The sequence below is a fragment of the Phocoena phocoena genome, chromosome 7 (assembly GCF_963924675.1).
Source record: "Phocoena phocoena chromosome 7, mPhoPho1.1, whole genome shotgun sequence".
NCBI lineage: Eukaryota > Metazoa > Chordata > Mammalia > Artiodactyla > Phocoenidae > Phocoena > Phocoena phocoena.
Window position 1 is genome coordinate 96,594,361 of NC_089225.1, and position 15,997 is coordinate 96,610,357.

At 52.9% G+C, this 15,997-nt stretch overlaps 1 protein-coding gene across 1 annotated transcript; it reads right to left on the bottom strand.

The window, feature by feature from the left end:
- Window positions 1-2,360: 2,360 nt before the first annotated feature.
- IHH (Indian hedgehog signaling molecule) lies at window positions 2,361-8,746 on the bottom strand. Its single transcript, XM_065880535.1, has 3 exons — window positions 8,211-8,746; window positions 5,515-5,776; window positions 2,361-3,783 (listed from the first exon to the last, which is right to left on the bottom strand). Exons 1-3 carry the CDS (start codon window positions 8,520-8,522, stop codon window positions 3,125-3,127), a joined length of 1,233 nt encoding a protein of 410 aa, XP_065736607.1. The 5' UTR covers window positions 8,523-8,746; the 3' UTR covers window positions 2,361-3,124.
- Between the last annotated feature and the right edge of the window lie 7,251 nt (window positions 8,747-15,997).

Sequence of the window (15,997 nt, forward strand, 5' to 3'; positions counted from 1 at the left end):
CTTCAGCCTGGATCCCTTCCTTTACTTAGCTGCCATGCAAACTTCTCCTTGATCTACCTGCAGCATCCTCGCCTCCAGGAAGTCTTCCTAGTTCCCAGGACCTCCATGGCACTCTCATAGCCCCTGTGAGGATGTCAGCCACAACACTCAACATATGGTGTGGATATTTGTCTCCCCATGTTGCTCCCTGCTACCCGGGAGTTCACTGAGTACAGGGACTGCCTCTTTCCCTCATTCTGACACAGTGACTGGCACAAGGGTGTCCAGCAAACGATGACCAAACAATGACCATTGTGGATGCAGCTGCCTTGGGGGCTGAGTTTAGGCCCGAGAGGAAAGGCAGGCATGGCGCCAGTAGCTACCCGGGCCTGGGCAGTACGGTTGACCTTCCTCTGGGCCTCGGCATCATACAAAGGATAAGCAAGCTGGGTTCTGGTGGGAGGGATTGAGGCCATCGCGCTGCAGAGGTGGAGGATGACTTTCCAGGCTGTCTCTGCTTGTCCAGCTGGCACTGTCACTGCAGTTCTGGGCCACTATTCCCAGAAAAACTGCAGGGCCTCACCTCTAGCCCAAGGTTGGTCTTTTGAGGGTCTGAATTCAAAGTGTTTTTCTGAATCTTTGAAGCCACCTCTGTCTGAAGAATAAATGTGTTTCGTGAGGAGACTCTTACAGAACAGAAAGGTCTAGGGACACCAAATGGCTCTGTGTCTGCAAGACAAAATATGCCCAGGCCCCATAGGAGAGGCATGTAGGCCCCCCCATAGGGGAGAGTCTTGATCTCTCTACCCCGCACCACCCTCTCCCCCAACCATGCAAAATTTCTATAAAAGAACGAATGTGCAAATGAATGGACAAGAGCCTCCTGAACTTGACCTTTTGTTTCTCACTGCAAATGAGTTCATAGATGTTCTGGTCCCTATGAACCTGGTCCATGAGAGTCTGCCACAAGGTGATGAGTAGTACACTCTATGTGGTCTGACAAAACAGATTTCCGGTCCTGAAATGCTAAGAGTACCTTCTGGAAAGGACCCAAGTTCACCAAGGGAAAAGCCTTGTGGTAAGAGCAGTGGACCTGCGAGCAAGATGCATGAGTTCAAATCCTGCTCCTGTCACTTGCTGCATAATCTTGGGCGAGTTACTTAACCTCCCCGTACTTCTGTGTTCTCACCTGGAAAACGGTAAGGTTACAGTATACACCACATAGGGTTGCTATGAAAATGAAGTGGGTGCTACATGTAAAGCACTTAGAACGATGCCTGGCAATGGTTAGTCTTCATTAGATGATAGCAGTTGTCATTCTAGTCTGTGGGGGCCTATTCCTCTCAGATGACACAGTCTCCAGGGCAATGAATTTTTCTCTGGAGTTTTCCTTCATGGAGCGGGGGATGGTAAGGTAAGAATCTGGGCAGTCATGCCCCCCCCCCACTTCCAACACAGAAGTCTGTCAGAGGATAGAACCTGGGCAGGGGTGTCCTTTAACAATTGGCCCTCCATGGTCAGGGGAGCTCTAATTTGTAACATATGCCAATCTCTGTGGTGTAAATATGCCCACTATGGCCTATTTCAACTGGCTCACAATATTCCTGAAAATTTAACAACTGTATCAAAGGACCAGGGAGTCTCAGATGGTCTATAATGAGTACAGAAAAACCTGCCATGGGATACAGAAACCAAGAGAAAAGGAAGAAGGGGGTCATCTTGTCTTGGCAATAAACTGGCATCCTTTAGACTAAGCAATGTTTCTCAAAGTGTGGTCCATGGACTATCCGCTGTGTTTGGGGTATTTGTAAAAATAAGTTCCTGGGCCTCAATCTGGATCTATTCAAGCAGAATCCTGGAAGTGGGACCAGGAATCATTTTTAAACAAGCTGCCCAGATGATTCTGAGGTTTGAGAACTGCTGGGTTAGGGACCCCTAACTTACCCAAGAAGTCAGGATGGGCCACAAGGCAGGTGTGAATTCTACAGAATGTTTTCATACCGCGGTTCATTATCCACTGTGAAAAATCAGAAACCCTGGCCCTGAGAAAGACCAGAATAAGCAGGGAAAGCACCTTAAATCAGGCACAAGGAGATGGTTCTAGATGAGGGAAATGACCATGGACTAGTTACATCAGTTCTTTCTCTGGTCTAACTGTTTAGGGTAAACTTTGGAGTCAGCGTGGAAAGGCCTTGCCTGGCACAGAGCACAGCTTTCTGTTGAGACTTTGCAGACCTACTGGGTGAGAAAGGGCCCACAGAGGGGGTGGGAGCTCTAGAGGTTTTGTCCTTGGAGGAAGGTGAGCACAGCCCTGGACAGCCCCACCCATGGCTCCAGGCTATCTGTGTATCGGCCCTACTCGGCATCCTGGACACTAGGGCTCTAACAACTTAAATAATTTTTATTACAAAAGGAAGAAAAGACCAAAACATCCCCAAAATTTTCCCATGGGCTTCCCCCTCGGTGCCAATAAATAAGGTGGGGGAGACTGACCGGAGGAGGGGTGGGGGGTCATGGTTCAGCAGAAGTGGGAATGCAGAGCCTGGGCAGGGGTGGGAAGGACATCCAGCCCCTCACCCAGTCCTGGCACTACGATTACATTGGCCGGAACACGGAACTCTGTACACTGATAGCGACAGTCTCTGGATGTGTCCCAAGGAGCGTGGCCAGAGAGGAAGGTCATGCCTCAGGATGGCCAGGCTGGCTGCCCCACCCTGCAGCCTTCTGAGTTCTGGGCAGCCTTGAGTCCAGCCGGCTCACTGCTGGCTCCCAGGGAATCTAGCAGCATCAACTGAGGTGCAAGCCCACTTAAGAGGGGCCTAATATGGATGGAATGAGCCCTCCCCATCGCGGGAGGCAAGTATGAAAAATCATAGTGAGAGCTGGCTGGGTTGGGACCCACTGGTCTCTAGGATAGAAAGAGAGGCCACCCCCCACTGCCAGCTCAGCTTGCAGCTTTGTCACTACACCAGGATGGGGGTGGAGGACGCTGGCATTGCCCAAGTCTCAGTGATGTACACCTGTGGTGGAGGAGATGGTAGAAACCAGTGTCCCCGCTCAGGCCCCTTCCAGGGCCAGCGCCCTCCTGGCAGGTAGGCTTTTGGACCCATTTGGGCAGTTCTGGGAGGGCAGTAGAGGGATCCTTTCAGCTCCCTGCCCCAGCCATGCCCAGTGAGTGGAAGCTGCCCTCTTCCAGCAAGAGACGTCCCAGGCGGTAGAGCAGCTGGGGGTACCAGTGCACACCCTCCCCTGGGGTCCAGCTGCCCCACGCCAAGCTGTGAAACAGTCGCAGGGGCCAAAAGGCCAACTGAGCCAGCTGGTGGTCAGCCACGGCTGCGAAGCAAGAGGCCACCACGTCCTCCACCACCAGTGTCCCATGCCTCGTTAATGGGGCGTAGGCCCCAAGGGCCACATGTGTGGAGACGGCTGCCACTCGGGCAGGCTGCAGGCCTGGGACCCCCGCCACCAGCACATACTGGCCGGGCTGCACTTGGCTGGCAAACGTGGCCCGGAAGTGGGTGGCCGGCTCTGTGTGATTGTTGGCCGTGAAGAGCAGGTGGGCGGGTGTGAGTGCCAGTCGGCGCGGGGGGTCCTGGGTCTCGATGACCTGGAAGGCCCTCAGCCTGTCTGGTTCGCGATCGAGGAAAATGAGTACGTCGCTGAAGGTGGGGTTCCCATCCTCCCCCATGGCCAGCACTCGGTCTCCTGGCCTCACGGCTGACAAGGCCACACGTGCCCCACTCTCCAGGCGCACCTGGGCTCCAGCAGGGAAGCAGCCGCCTGTCTTGGCCGCGGCCGAGTGCTCTGTGGGAAGAAGGGACATGAAGGCATTACTGCTGTGGAGCTTGGATTCCCGGTCACAGCATCCCTCCCCAGTCCAGCCAGAGTTCCTCTTGCTCCCAGGCTGCCCCCCATCACCATATCCTGTCCCCTGCCCCCCACTTTCCATGCAGCTTTGAATCCACCCCAGCCCACAGTGTGACCTCCTGCCCTCCTCCCCAGCCTAATGCTTTGCCAATGAGAGGAGCACACTGAGGCTTCAAGACCCAGTGGGTGGGAGGGAAAGGGCCCTCCTGAAGCCCATGTGAAGCCCCCCCATCTGCTCCCAATCCTGACAAGGCTGTGAAGTAGTCAGGCCAGAGGTCAGCTGAGCCAAGCAGTGGTCAGCTGTGACCTGACACCCAGAAGCTGCAGCTTCGTCGAGAAGGCAAGGTGCTTAGCTCCTCTGGCATCTGGATGTCCCATTATTTCTCACCCATTGCTCAGATGCTCCCCAAAATTGCCCTCTCAGACTGACACTCCAAGTTCTGTGCCAGAACCGGCCCTTGGAGTCTATACCCCAAGGGAGAGAAGGACCAGTCAGTGGCGAGAATACAGACTCCTGGGGAAGCTCAGAGTGAATGGCCAGGCCAGGGTGCGGCTCAGTGGCAAGGGTGAAATCACCATCTTCGGTTCATGTGCTGGGTCCTTGTGCGGGGACGGGACACCATGGCATCAGTGGGTGGGATGCAGAATAGTGTTTGGGGGTTAGGAGTTATGAAGGCAAGTGGCCACCCTAGGAGCTGGCACCTGGCCGACGTTAGCAGGTGAAGGGTTGATGTGACTTGAAGCAGACACAGTTGGCAGGGAAGTGCTGAGGGGAAAGGTCAGGGTGGGGTCACCACTGTGAGCCCAGGTGGGATCAGGAATAGTAAAAGCCTGCCTGGTCTCAGTGTGCCAGGTCTGTGAGTGTGACAGCTGCATGGGGCCGGCACGGAGGGCTGAGCCTGCAGCGAGGGGGGACCACGCTGGCAGTCACACAGGAACCATTTGAAGCATCCATGACTGGGTTCAATGCAGGTGACAGGGACGCTGACAAGATTTGAAGGGAGGGGGACGAGGCCCCAGTGCCTGCCAATTCTGATCAACAAGGCGGCCGATCTGGGAAAATCCACTTTATTAAGTCCACTCTGTTTATTCTTGCCCTCATGGCTGGCTTTGCCCCCAAATGTCCAGCTTCAGGGCCCTGGAGGAGAGGCTGGGGACGCCTGCGCCCCCTGAGAGGGGCGTACACAGTGCCTTAAAGGGCCTGACCTGCAGCTGGGCCGTGGGTTCTGAACCTCTGGGCTCCTGGCTCCCGCTCAGGCACGCTGGTGTCTGGGCACACTCTGGCCCCTGGTCCCACCCCACCCCCTAGCGTTCTGCACCACACTGGGTGGGGAGGCCGTCTCTGTCAGCCTGGCTTCCTCCATCTGGCCAGCTTGCTCTGTCTTGCACCTCCTGCGGCAGGCTCTGGACTGTGGACCGCCAAGTCAGCACCCAGCGTCGCTGGGACAGGGCCCTGTCTCCCTAGGCTCCTGCCATGACACTATCAGGCACGGGTCGAGCGGTTGGTCAGGAGCAGTAGCGGGGAGCGCCGCGGACGTCCTCTTCCCCGGGGTCCCCGCCTCCATCCCTGGGAGGGTCTCTTCACCTTCTTGGCCCCGGCGGGCCCAGCGCCGCCTCTCCACGCCCTGCGGCCCCGGCCCCGGGCCCAGCCCCCCGGCAGCGGCTCACCGGACTTGACGGAGCAATGCACGTGCGCCTTGGACTCGTAATACACCCAGTCGAAGCCGGCCTCCACTGCCAAGCGCGCCAGCAGTCCGTACTTATTGCGGTCGCGGTCCGACGTGGTGATGTCCACCGCGCGGCCTTCATAATGCAGCGACTCCTCCGAGTGGTGACCATCTTCATCCCAGCCCTCGGTCACCCGCAGCTTCACCCCGGGCCACTGGTTCATCACCGAGATGGCCAGCGAGTTCAGGCGGTCCTTGCAGCGCTGCGAGAGGAAAGGAAGCCGAGTTAGGGGGAGGAGCTGGCCCGCGGGCAGGTTACGGCGCAGCCTCGTCCCTCACTCTCCCACTGCACTCGCTGGAGTCGGGAAACCGGGGAGGGTGCTCTATCCCTCTCTCCTAGGAACAGAGAGTCCTAAAGTGCTCCTTCCCTTCTAGCATCAGCTGCCCCAGGGACCTGGCCCGCGCGGTGGCGCCACAAATCTGGAGGGCGCATTGATCCGCTCACCCTTGGGGGCTTTTCTCTAAGCTCTCTCTCTCTCCTGCTGGGATTACTGATCCCTCCACAGACAGGACTCCACCTTTTGAGCGCCGGGTCCCTCGGTCTCACCGCGGGACCAGGGGCCAGGGACCGCCTGCTGCCTGGAGAATAAAGGTGGTAGCAGAGCTGACTGCCGGCCGCCGGCCTGCTAGGCGTGCAAGCCTCGAGGCGCCCAGTAGGTGTCACCGTAGCCCCAGGGCTGAGGTCCCCGAAGCGGCCAGGGCGCAGCAGGCGCGGCAGGTGCGAAGCGCCTCAGCAGCCTGGGGGTGTGTTGGAGGGGAATCCCAAGCCTGCCTGGATCCCTCGGCGCCACAGAGCATTCCTGCTGGGACCCTCATGATCCAAAACCGGCCCGCACCCGCTCAGGGGAGGCGGCAGCCCGGGAACCAGAAGCTGGTGTAAAGGCCAGCGCCTGGCCTGGCCAGATGGAGGACCATGCGGATGGTCTCCCGCTGCAAGGGGTGCGCTCCGGGTTGATAAACCCAGGCAACGTTCTCCCTGAGTCGAGAGCCCTCAGCACCTCTGCGCCGCCCCTGTCTGGGAAGGGACCCGAGAAACTGAGCGTGTGATCTCAGGGAGCCGGCTTCATGCTCCGCCTCCCATGGAGTGGGAGTCGAGCTGTGCCCTGGGGGAAGGACCGCAGAGATCATCGTCTGTGCTGGCTCCCTTCGTGCCTGGAGCCCAAGGGACCCCGCAGTTGACTGGGGGGAGGGGCCTAGGGGAGAGGGGCCTTTCCACAGTCCTTCACTTTGAGGTGCCAGGCGCTCCCAAGTGTAGGCAGCACAAGTTTCGAACTACCCCCGCCCCTCAGAGCCCGGGCCCCACAGACCCTTGGACTCGGTCTCCCAGGAGCCAACAGCGGCTAAAACCCAAGGCCCTGTCGGTCCTCCCAGGATGCATCCCAGGATGCAATCTAGCTGGGGGTGCTCACTGCCCGGGGAGGGAGCTCCGTGTGTTCCTTGCCGCCAGGCTTCTAGCCACCCACCTATGTCCGCTCCGCGGCCCCTGCTCCCCGCCCTTCTATCCCCCACCACCCCTCCCCTCCTCGGGTCCAGAGCCCGGGCACGCGCTGTCAATGATTGCCCAGCCCGTGGCCCGGATCCTTATCTGCATTCCTCGGCGCCCGGCCCGGCCCGGCCACCAGCCAACCTTCGCCCCGACACCCGCCGGCCAGACCCGGCGCCAGAGCGCATGCTGAGGGCCGTGGTCTAGCTGCCGTTCCCAGAGCACCTAGAAAGCAGGCCGCCTGCCTGCGGTGGAAGCCCCGGGAGACCACTAAGGAAGGGGACGGAGATGTCTTCCCTTGCGAACCCGGCAGCAGGGAAGAAAGTTTGCTCTCCACCCCCCCACCCCCACCTCTTCCCGAGGCGCTTGGGTTGAGTGCTGGTCCTGTTCCGAGCACGCAGAGACTAAAGTTAGCCCTGCTGTGGGGCTGTCCGGCATCCCAGCCCCTCTCTTTCAATCCATCCCCGCCACCAAATCCAGGGACCCCCCGCTCCCCACCCCCCCGAAGTTAGGTCTCAGAGCCCGGAGGCCTGGCACCTCACCCTTCAACTGCAGCTGCGCCGCTCAGCTCTCGGGACAGACACGTGGGCTTGCCCTTCAAGTTCCCTTCCCCACCTCCACCTCCTGGCTCTAATATTCCCCGCTGTTCCTTAAACCCAGACCCCGCCGGGGCGCTGCTCCAGGAGGGGGCAGCGCTGAGAACCGAGAGCGCACGGGAAGGAAAGGCCAGTGGGGCCCTCCGCGCCCGGAGCTTCTTCGCCTCAGGGGTGCCAAATCGCCTCGAAATGAAAGGAGCGCAGCCGTGCGGAAGATTAGGCCGGGAGGGACTGGTGCATCCCGGAGGCGCAGGAGGCAGTCAGGTAGAGGTACCTCCAGGTGCCGCATCTGACCTGAGCTGCCAGCACTCCAGGGCAGAGGGGCCACGGCCAACCGGCTAGGCTGTGGCTCTTGGCAGCGGGGAGCTCTTCTCACAGCCTCCGGCGGGCTCCGGGAATGCTAACACTCCGCCGGGACCCCGGCCGGCCCATCTCGGCGAGAAGGGCAGGTGCCAGGGGGCGTGCCAGCCAGTCAAGGAAAGGTGCCAGGGGGCGGGTAGGGCCGGGCAGGTGGCGGTGCTTCGGCGGCGGCGCCCAGCGAGGGCGTTTCGCGCTCACCTGGGTCATGAGGCGGTCGGCGCCTGTGTTCTCCTCGTCCTTGAAGATGATGTCGGGATTGTAGTTGGGGGTGAGCTCCTTGAAGCGCTCCGAGCTGCGCGCGATCTTGCCTTCGTAACGCCCGCTGGCGCCCAGGGTCTTCTCGGGCACGTTGGGGCTGAACTGCTTATACGCGAGCGGCACGAGCTTGCGCGGCGGCCGACGGCGGCTGCCCACCACCCGGCCCGGCCCGCAGCCCCGCGCCGCCGGCACCAGCAGCAGCAGCAGGAGCAGGCAGAACCGCAGTCGGGGCCGGAGCCGGGCGGGAGACATGGCCGGGGAGCCCGGGAGACCGGCGGGAGAGGACGCCTGGTGGGCTGATGGGTGGGCGAGTCGACGGGAGCGCTGCGGGGTCTCAGGCGTCCGGGTGGCTCCGGGGGGCTCCAGGTGGGGGCGCCATGGGCTGCGCGGCGCGGCGCAGGGCCGGCGGGACTCAGGTGCAGGGCGGGGGCCCGGGGCCCTGGCTGGTGGCGGCGCTCTGTCCCCCTCGGCGCCTCGACTCTGAGCTGCCCGGCTCGCCGGCCGCCAATAAATAGGCCGGCCCGTTTGTTTTGGCAACGCGGCGACGGCGGGGGGCGGCGGGCGGCGGGGCTGCGGGCCGCCGGTCTGGGCTGGGCTGTCCGGGACGGCGGGCTGGCGGGCCCCGCGGTTAGCACCCCGGCCCGGCGGTCAGGCGGCTGGGGCGGAGCGGGAGCTGCTGCCGTCTGCGGCGCAGCCCGGGGCCGAGTGAGAGGGGAAATGGAAGAGATCCGGGCTCGGGCCCCGCGCAGACCGCACCCTACCCATGTCCCTGCCTCCTGTGCGCTCGACAGCAAACCTGAGGCAAGGGAAGCACAGCCTCCTCCCCCTCGGGCGGGCGGCCGCGGCACTAGCCAGCCCTCGTCCCGCTCGCTCCTCCGCCGCGCGTCCGCCCGCCCGCTGCCCTTGGCGCCCCCTGCACTGCCTGAGTCTGCCCTCCCCGCCCGGACGCGCCCCACCCCGCCTTGGCCTCGCCTCTGGGCTCCCCGCGGCTCCGGGGTGCCCCGCCAGGAGCTGCCACCCCCACAGAGACCGCAACCCACGGCGCGGCCGGACGCGAGGGGCGGGGGGCAGTGGCCGGACCGCATAGCCGCCTACGGTGTCCTTTGCGGGGATGTAAACCCAAAAGGCAGGAGGCCGCTCATAACCTGGTGCCCCACCCTGGCCCAGGAGGCGCGCCCTCTCAGCTTGCTGGAGCTGAAATTCTGTATCAACCCGGTGCACATCCCACGGCCGTCCGGTCTGAAGCTGGGAGTGGGGCATTTAGCCTCATGAAGAGTAAAGGGGCGAGGGTGGGGGTTGAATTGGAAACACTGTTAAAAGGAGCAAGATGAAGTTGCGAAGGAATAGGCCAAGGTGTAGAGAAGAGAGGCTAAATGGTGACATCAACAGAAAACGGGAGAACCCCGACTGACCACGTTGAAGACACGGGCAGGCACAGATCGCAGGGGCTGGGGCTTGCTGAGAATGCAAAAAATGATTCAAAGCCGCAGGACACAGGAGCTGCTAAATAACTCTCTTAGTTCTACTTCACAAATGAACAAGGGCAGAGAATGCGTGGTGGCAGTCAGAGATGTAAACACGGGTTGTGTGTGTATTTTAATATGACATTCAGGAAAGCTGAATGAATTAGGATTCATTCTGTTAAAACAAGAAAAGACAAGTGTGTTAAAAACAAACACCACCATCACAAATTATGTAATGTGTTTGCAGTATTTTCTACAAATTCAATAGAGATAGAAATAAAAGGGTGAGAAATAAAACGGTTTAAAAATTCTCATTGCAAGAATATTAATACAATAGGTACTGCTTATGTGCCTGATATATGGAAGCTATTAGATATTACTATACTAAGCATTCTACTTGCATTATCTAATTTAAACTTACAACTCCAAATGAGCTATTATCATCCGCATTTTGAAATTTTGAAGATTGTACAGTTCAGAGAAGAAAAGCAACTTGCTCCTGGCTGAGGGATTCACCCCATCCCCCACACCAACTGACCCCAGAGCCCGGGCCCTCACTGGGCAGCACTCAGCCATCCAGTACAGCCTGGGTTTTGGACACTGGTAGATTTTCACAGATGTACTCACATTTTCTCTGGATCGATTTTATGAACACAAATTCAGAATTGGAAGGGACTCAAAAGTGAGTGCTTAATCCAAGCACTTCATATTACAGAAAAGGAAACTGAGGCCCACAGAAGGGAATTTAGGACGGCTCCACCAGGGTGGACGGATGTCTGTCACTTGGAAACAAAATGGCTCGTTTCCTTTACTTCTCTTTGCCTGTACTTCCTCCCCACACCGCATGTCCGTTCTTATATTTGCATTCAGATTCTGTGTCTCCCAGTCACAGATTACTGTAACATTGCTTCTTTTCCTTGAAAGCTTCCAAAGTGCTTTAATGTATGTTTCTCGGGGTTCAAGAACTATCCCTGCAATATTCCCCACCCCCTCCCTCTCTCCTGCTCAGATTTCTGGGGCACACTGCTCAGCCAGGTCAGTACCTCTCCCAATCCAGACAAACAAGGCTCTGTTTTTCAGAGGTCCGAAAAAGAAAATCCCATAGGCTCCCATGGTCACCTATCCCGGTGTTCTATAATAACTTTTTAGAGAAGTTTTGCTTTAAATTCAATCTTTCTTTCTTCTTCGTCTCAAATGCAAATTCAACTCCTTTCCTCTTTTTCTGGCCATAGAGATTAGGGCCATTATCCGGCTTATTATCCAGTATGCATGGTCTTGAAGAGTTGTTAAATCCACTTTCAATCTTCTTTTCTCCAAGTGAAAGACAATTTCTTTCAGCTTCCCTCAGAGGTTCTACCTTATAACCATTTATTAACTTTACCATTCTTCCTCTCATTTCTTCTCTTAAGCTGTGATCCTGTTGAATACAAATCTCTGGCAAAGATCTGATCAGTGTCAAATAGGAATTTCTTATACAGGGCAGATATAGCTTGGCATCAGGGGTGCTTCCACAGCAGGGCAACCTTGTTGGTTTAGATTGCGCTGCACTAAGTCTAGACCCTCCTCGGCCTAGCAACTTAGGAGCAGTGACCAGGGTGTGTCCTGGGAGAAGCAGATGGGGGGCTAACATTTATTTAGTCCTTTGTCTATGACAGGTGCTTTAAGCACTTAGTAAAAACCTTCAGAATAACCCTCTGTGCACAGCAATTATTCTCATTTTGCCAGTATACAACTCTAAAGCTCTAGAAGTAAAGTAATTTGCCTGTGGCCCCACAGTCAAGACTTGAACCCAGAGCGTTTTTGCTCCAAACCTATAATCTTTTCTCAGGACACAATGGCTATTCAAGATCTGAATCTCAAATTTAGGTCGGCTTCAGTCCGATCTCCTTCAGTGGAGTTGGGGGGAGAGGACGACAGAGATTGGAAGCATCATAATTTCTACAGCAATGACCTTGGAGCACTTTTAATCCAATTTGGGGCCTAAGGACCTTGGTCATTTCTTAGCTGCCTATGTTCTTAGCTGTTCAGTTGATGTAGGATAGCTTCTGAGTTGGCGCAATCCATTTGACCTCTCAGACAAAGCCTGGCTCTTTTTCTGGTCACTGCCAGGCTTTTGCCTGCAGTAAAATTGGAGAACCGAGGTGTCCCATTCTGGAGGCACCAATGGCCTGAGGTCTGAGCAGCAGCAATAGAGCCTTATCAGGGCACCTCACATCTGAGTCCTGGGCCTGTTGGTAAAATCAGTTTTCTTCTCTCAACTTTGGATCTCTTCTACCCCTCAACCATCTCTATTTTGAAGAAAACAAAGTAAAATCTATTTCTTTGGATAATATGATTTTTTGCTTACAAGAGTAAAAGTTGGGAAAATAGTTTGGAAGGAAAGGGAGGGAGGAAAATACACCATTAGAACCTGATAATTTAAACATCTGTTTAGTAGATTACCATGTTGGCATTTTTAGTCAGTCTTGAATTTAACACCATAGTACAAATACGCTGTACTAATAGCGATACACACACACACATACACACACACACACACACACACACACACACACACACACACACAGTGTAGGTCCACACTTCTATAATCAACTAGTCTTTTTTCTCCTGATCCTGCTTCTTGACCAGATCTATCCTGCTCTAAATCCACAAGTGCTAAGCCACAACCAGACAAGTTTCAGGAATGCAGTTAGTCAAATATCCTCCACTGATTCAGTGTGCAGCAGCCCTGGCTCAGTAGAAAGAGCACTAAGGCCTGGAGTTGGCAGATCTGTGTCTGAAAACTCTCTTTGATATCTTTTACCTGTGTGGCCTTGAGCAAGTCACTTGACTTTTCTGAATTTTAGTTCTCTCATCTATAAAGTGAAAATTAATATCACCTACCTCGTAGGGTTGTTAAGAGGGTTAAAAATACAAGCCGTAAAATACAAATCTTAAGTATAATTCATTTTCATCCTCTGGACGGTTCACTGGCGGTAGCAGTTCTCTGATCCTTATTACTCGTCCACAGGAAATACATTAGGATGCTCATCTATGTGCACCCAAGACAGTGGTGGGGATTAAGAGGCCCTACTTCTTTATATTAGGGAAGTATCTACATTGTGCATGCTAGTGTAATAGCCACAAAAGGATGAAAAATGCAAACAGAAAAGTAGAAGACATAGTTGTCTTCAAGGTATTTACTATCTAACCTCAAATCATGAAAATAAAAGGCAGTTACAAAGCCATGAATGCCATTCATAAATGAGTACAGAATAATGCGTTCTAAACTAGATAGGTTAATAGATAAGATGAATTTGATCTAGAAGAATATGGAATTAAGATACAATTAGCGTGGGGTTAGACCTCTTGGAAGAGATGTTTTGAAGGAGGGAAAGGAATGACTGGAAGAAATGAAGAGGATACTCAGGAAAGGACAGTGGCCCGAGCAAAGATGCTGGCATCGTAATCATGAAGCGCCAAGTTGGATGATCTAGTAGAGGGGAGAAGCCCTAGTATTATCTGATGTAACCTTCACAAAAACCTTATGAAGTTCACACAACCATCTTCATTTTATGAATGAGGAACTGAGGTTCAGAGCTTCTAAGTGAGGAGGTTGGAGGAGTTGGAGTTGGAATCCAGGCCTGTCTGACTCCATAATAATCCAGTTTCTTGGTGAGTGATTCCTAGCGCAAGCATGCTGGGTTGCTGAACTCTGTTCAAGTCACTCATTTTCTCTCTAAATCTAGGAAACTCTTACTATCTTCATCTTGGGCTTTAAAAATTCATACTGTCTTTGACTAACCATTTCCCCAACTGGCTGGGATCATTCTGACTCCTACTGTTGATTTTTTGAAGAGGTTGGCAACTCCACCAAATTTCACCCAAATGCTGAAATGAAAGAAGCATGCCTGTCTTTCAAGCCTCTGATCAGTGCAGAACACATTTGGAGATCCAGTTAGAGCCACTCAAAACTAACAATGCTTTAAAAGCTGGTTATTGATTAGAAATGGGAATGTCAAGTTACCTTTGCCCTAACAATAAGCTCATTACAAGGCACTTCAGAGAGATTCAAGCATTAAAGACCTTGCTTTGATGACTTTGACAAGGTAGGAAAAAGTAGCAGAATTAGTTACAAAGAGAGTATTTTCCCCTCAAGTCAGAGACTTAAAGACTGTGTGAAACTCTCATAGACAGAAAGACACTTGCAGACAGAAAGACATACATATATTTCTGTATATGGATAATAACATGTTTACTAACTAATGGGCTTTATTTCCATCCCAGTGTCTCTATTTGGGAAGAAATTAGTTGCTTAAAGAGAATCTTGGAAGATACTAGTTCAGTGAATGAATGCAGTGGAGTGGGAAGGGGTTCTACTCTTTTACTACTCAAGCGATGCTCCTGACATGCCTGTCAGCTTTCTGTAACTGGGTCTGTACTAGTCCACCCACACTCTCTCACCCGTCTCTCTTGGTCAAGATAGCACCCTAAGGATGCCGGATCTATAGCCAAGGATCTATAGCCAAAGAAAGCAAAAAGGTGTATAGTAACTTACTTTTTAATAACGTGTATTCTTAGTTTCTGTAAAATGACAAATTCATTCTGTTATGGTTATAGCTAACAAAATGGTATTTAATCCCCACTCTCACCTTATGACTGGTTGCCCCAAACAAAAAAGATTACATCCATTGATATCCACAAATTTCTAAAACCACTTCAAGATACTGCTGCTGTGGAGGGGTGTGTGTGTGTGTGTGTGTGAGATAATCCTTCTTCACATATTCACTCAACAAGTATTTCTGAGCATCTACTACGTGCCAGACACTGGAGAGGTGCTCAAGATGGGAGAAAAAAAAAAAAAGATTCCTGCCCTTATGGAACTTTATTCTAGTGGAAAGGCATTGGGGAGACAAAAATAAATATAAAAATAAAGAATATTACTATATATAAAATAGATAAACAACATGGTCCTACTGTATAGCACCAGGAACTACATTAAATACCTTGCAATAACCTATAATGGAAAAGAATTTTAAAAAGAATCACTTTTCTGTACATCAGAAACAAATACAACATTGTAAATGAACTGTACTGCAATAAAAAATAAAATAAAAGTAAAAAAGCAAATATGTATTATAATGTGTTAGAAGGGAATAAGGGCTGTGAACACAAAACATGAAACAGGGTAAAAGGTTGAGAGTACAGCCAGCCTGTGGGCAGCAGTCCGAGGCCAGGAGGCAGGTGGCTCTGTTAAGTAGGGGGATTAGTAGAGGCCTCATTGAGATGGTGTGATTTAAGCTAAGAACTGAAAGAGGTGAGGGCTTCAACCAAGCAGACACCTAAGGGAAGAGCGTTCTAGTCAGAGAGAAATGCAAAGAGCAAAGGCCCTCAGGTGTTTGCATATTAGAGAAATAGCAAGGAGACCAGTGAGATCAAAGATGAAAGGGAGATGGAGTGAATAAGCTTGACTTTCTACTTTCTGATCATGGGAGTGTTTTTCAAACTTTTTATGAAGCTCAGAGTGAAGATAACTTATCCTTTAAAGAGATTTATGTATTGACATGTAAATACAGACACAATGCAGTTAAGTAAAGGCAGGTAACAGAACGGAATTTATCCATAGGATTCTTTTAAATTTTTTAAAAAAGAGATACATACTCATGGCTCTCACTTTCTTCTTCACACTTTGGGGGAAAAAATCTATGCTTTAAATATCATCTTTGGATTGTAGACTTCTTGAGAGCAGAAGATATGTCTTTGTGGCCATAAGACAGCAAGTAGCATAATGCCCCATTGGTGGGAATGCTAGTGAGTAAGCATTCAATATATATATATATGAGTTAATACATGTCTAGGTATTCCTGTTTCTTATCGAATGTGGGTTTTTCTATCTCATTCCCAACACATTTCCAACAAACCCATGCCATTCCTTTGAATTCCTTTGCAGTGATTTAGAATGTTCCTGTTGGACTTCCCCATTTTGCAGTTCACGTCTCTGTACAGCGTAACCAACTTGGTTTCTTACATCCCTTTCCTGGTCAGGAATATAGCCCATTCTTTAGAGATTCCATGGGGGATCTTTCTTCACACTGAATTCTTCCCACTAGTTACCCAAGTTTAACTGTTGAAATGTTTTCCGTCATCTTTAAATCATCTTGATATCAGTTTCATACCTGCTTCAATTTGATTTGATGACTGCCATTAAGGTATTTTTGAGATTCCCACACAGAAGCATACACCTCTCTTAGATTCTTAGTCCAAGGAAGTATTTCCCAGATGTCT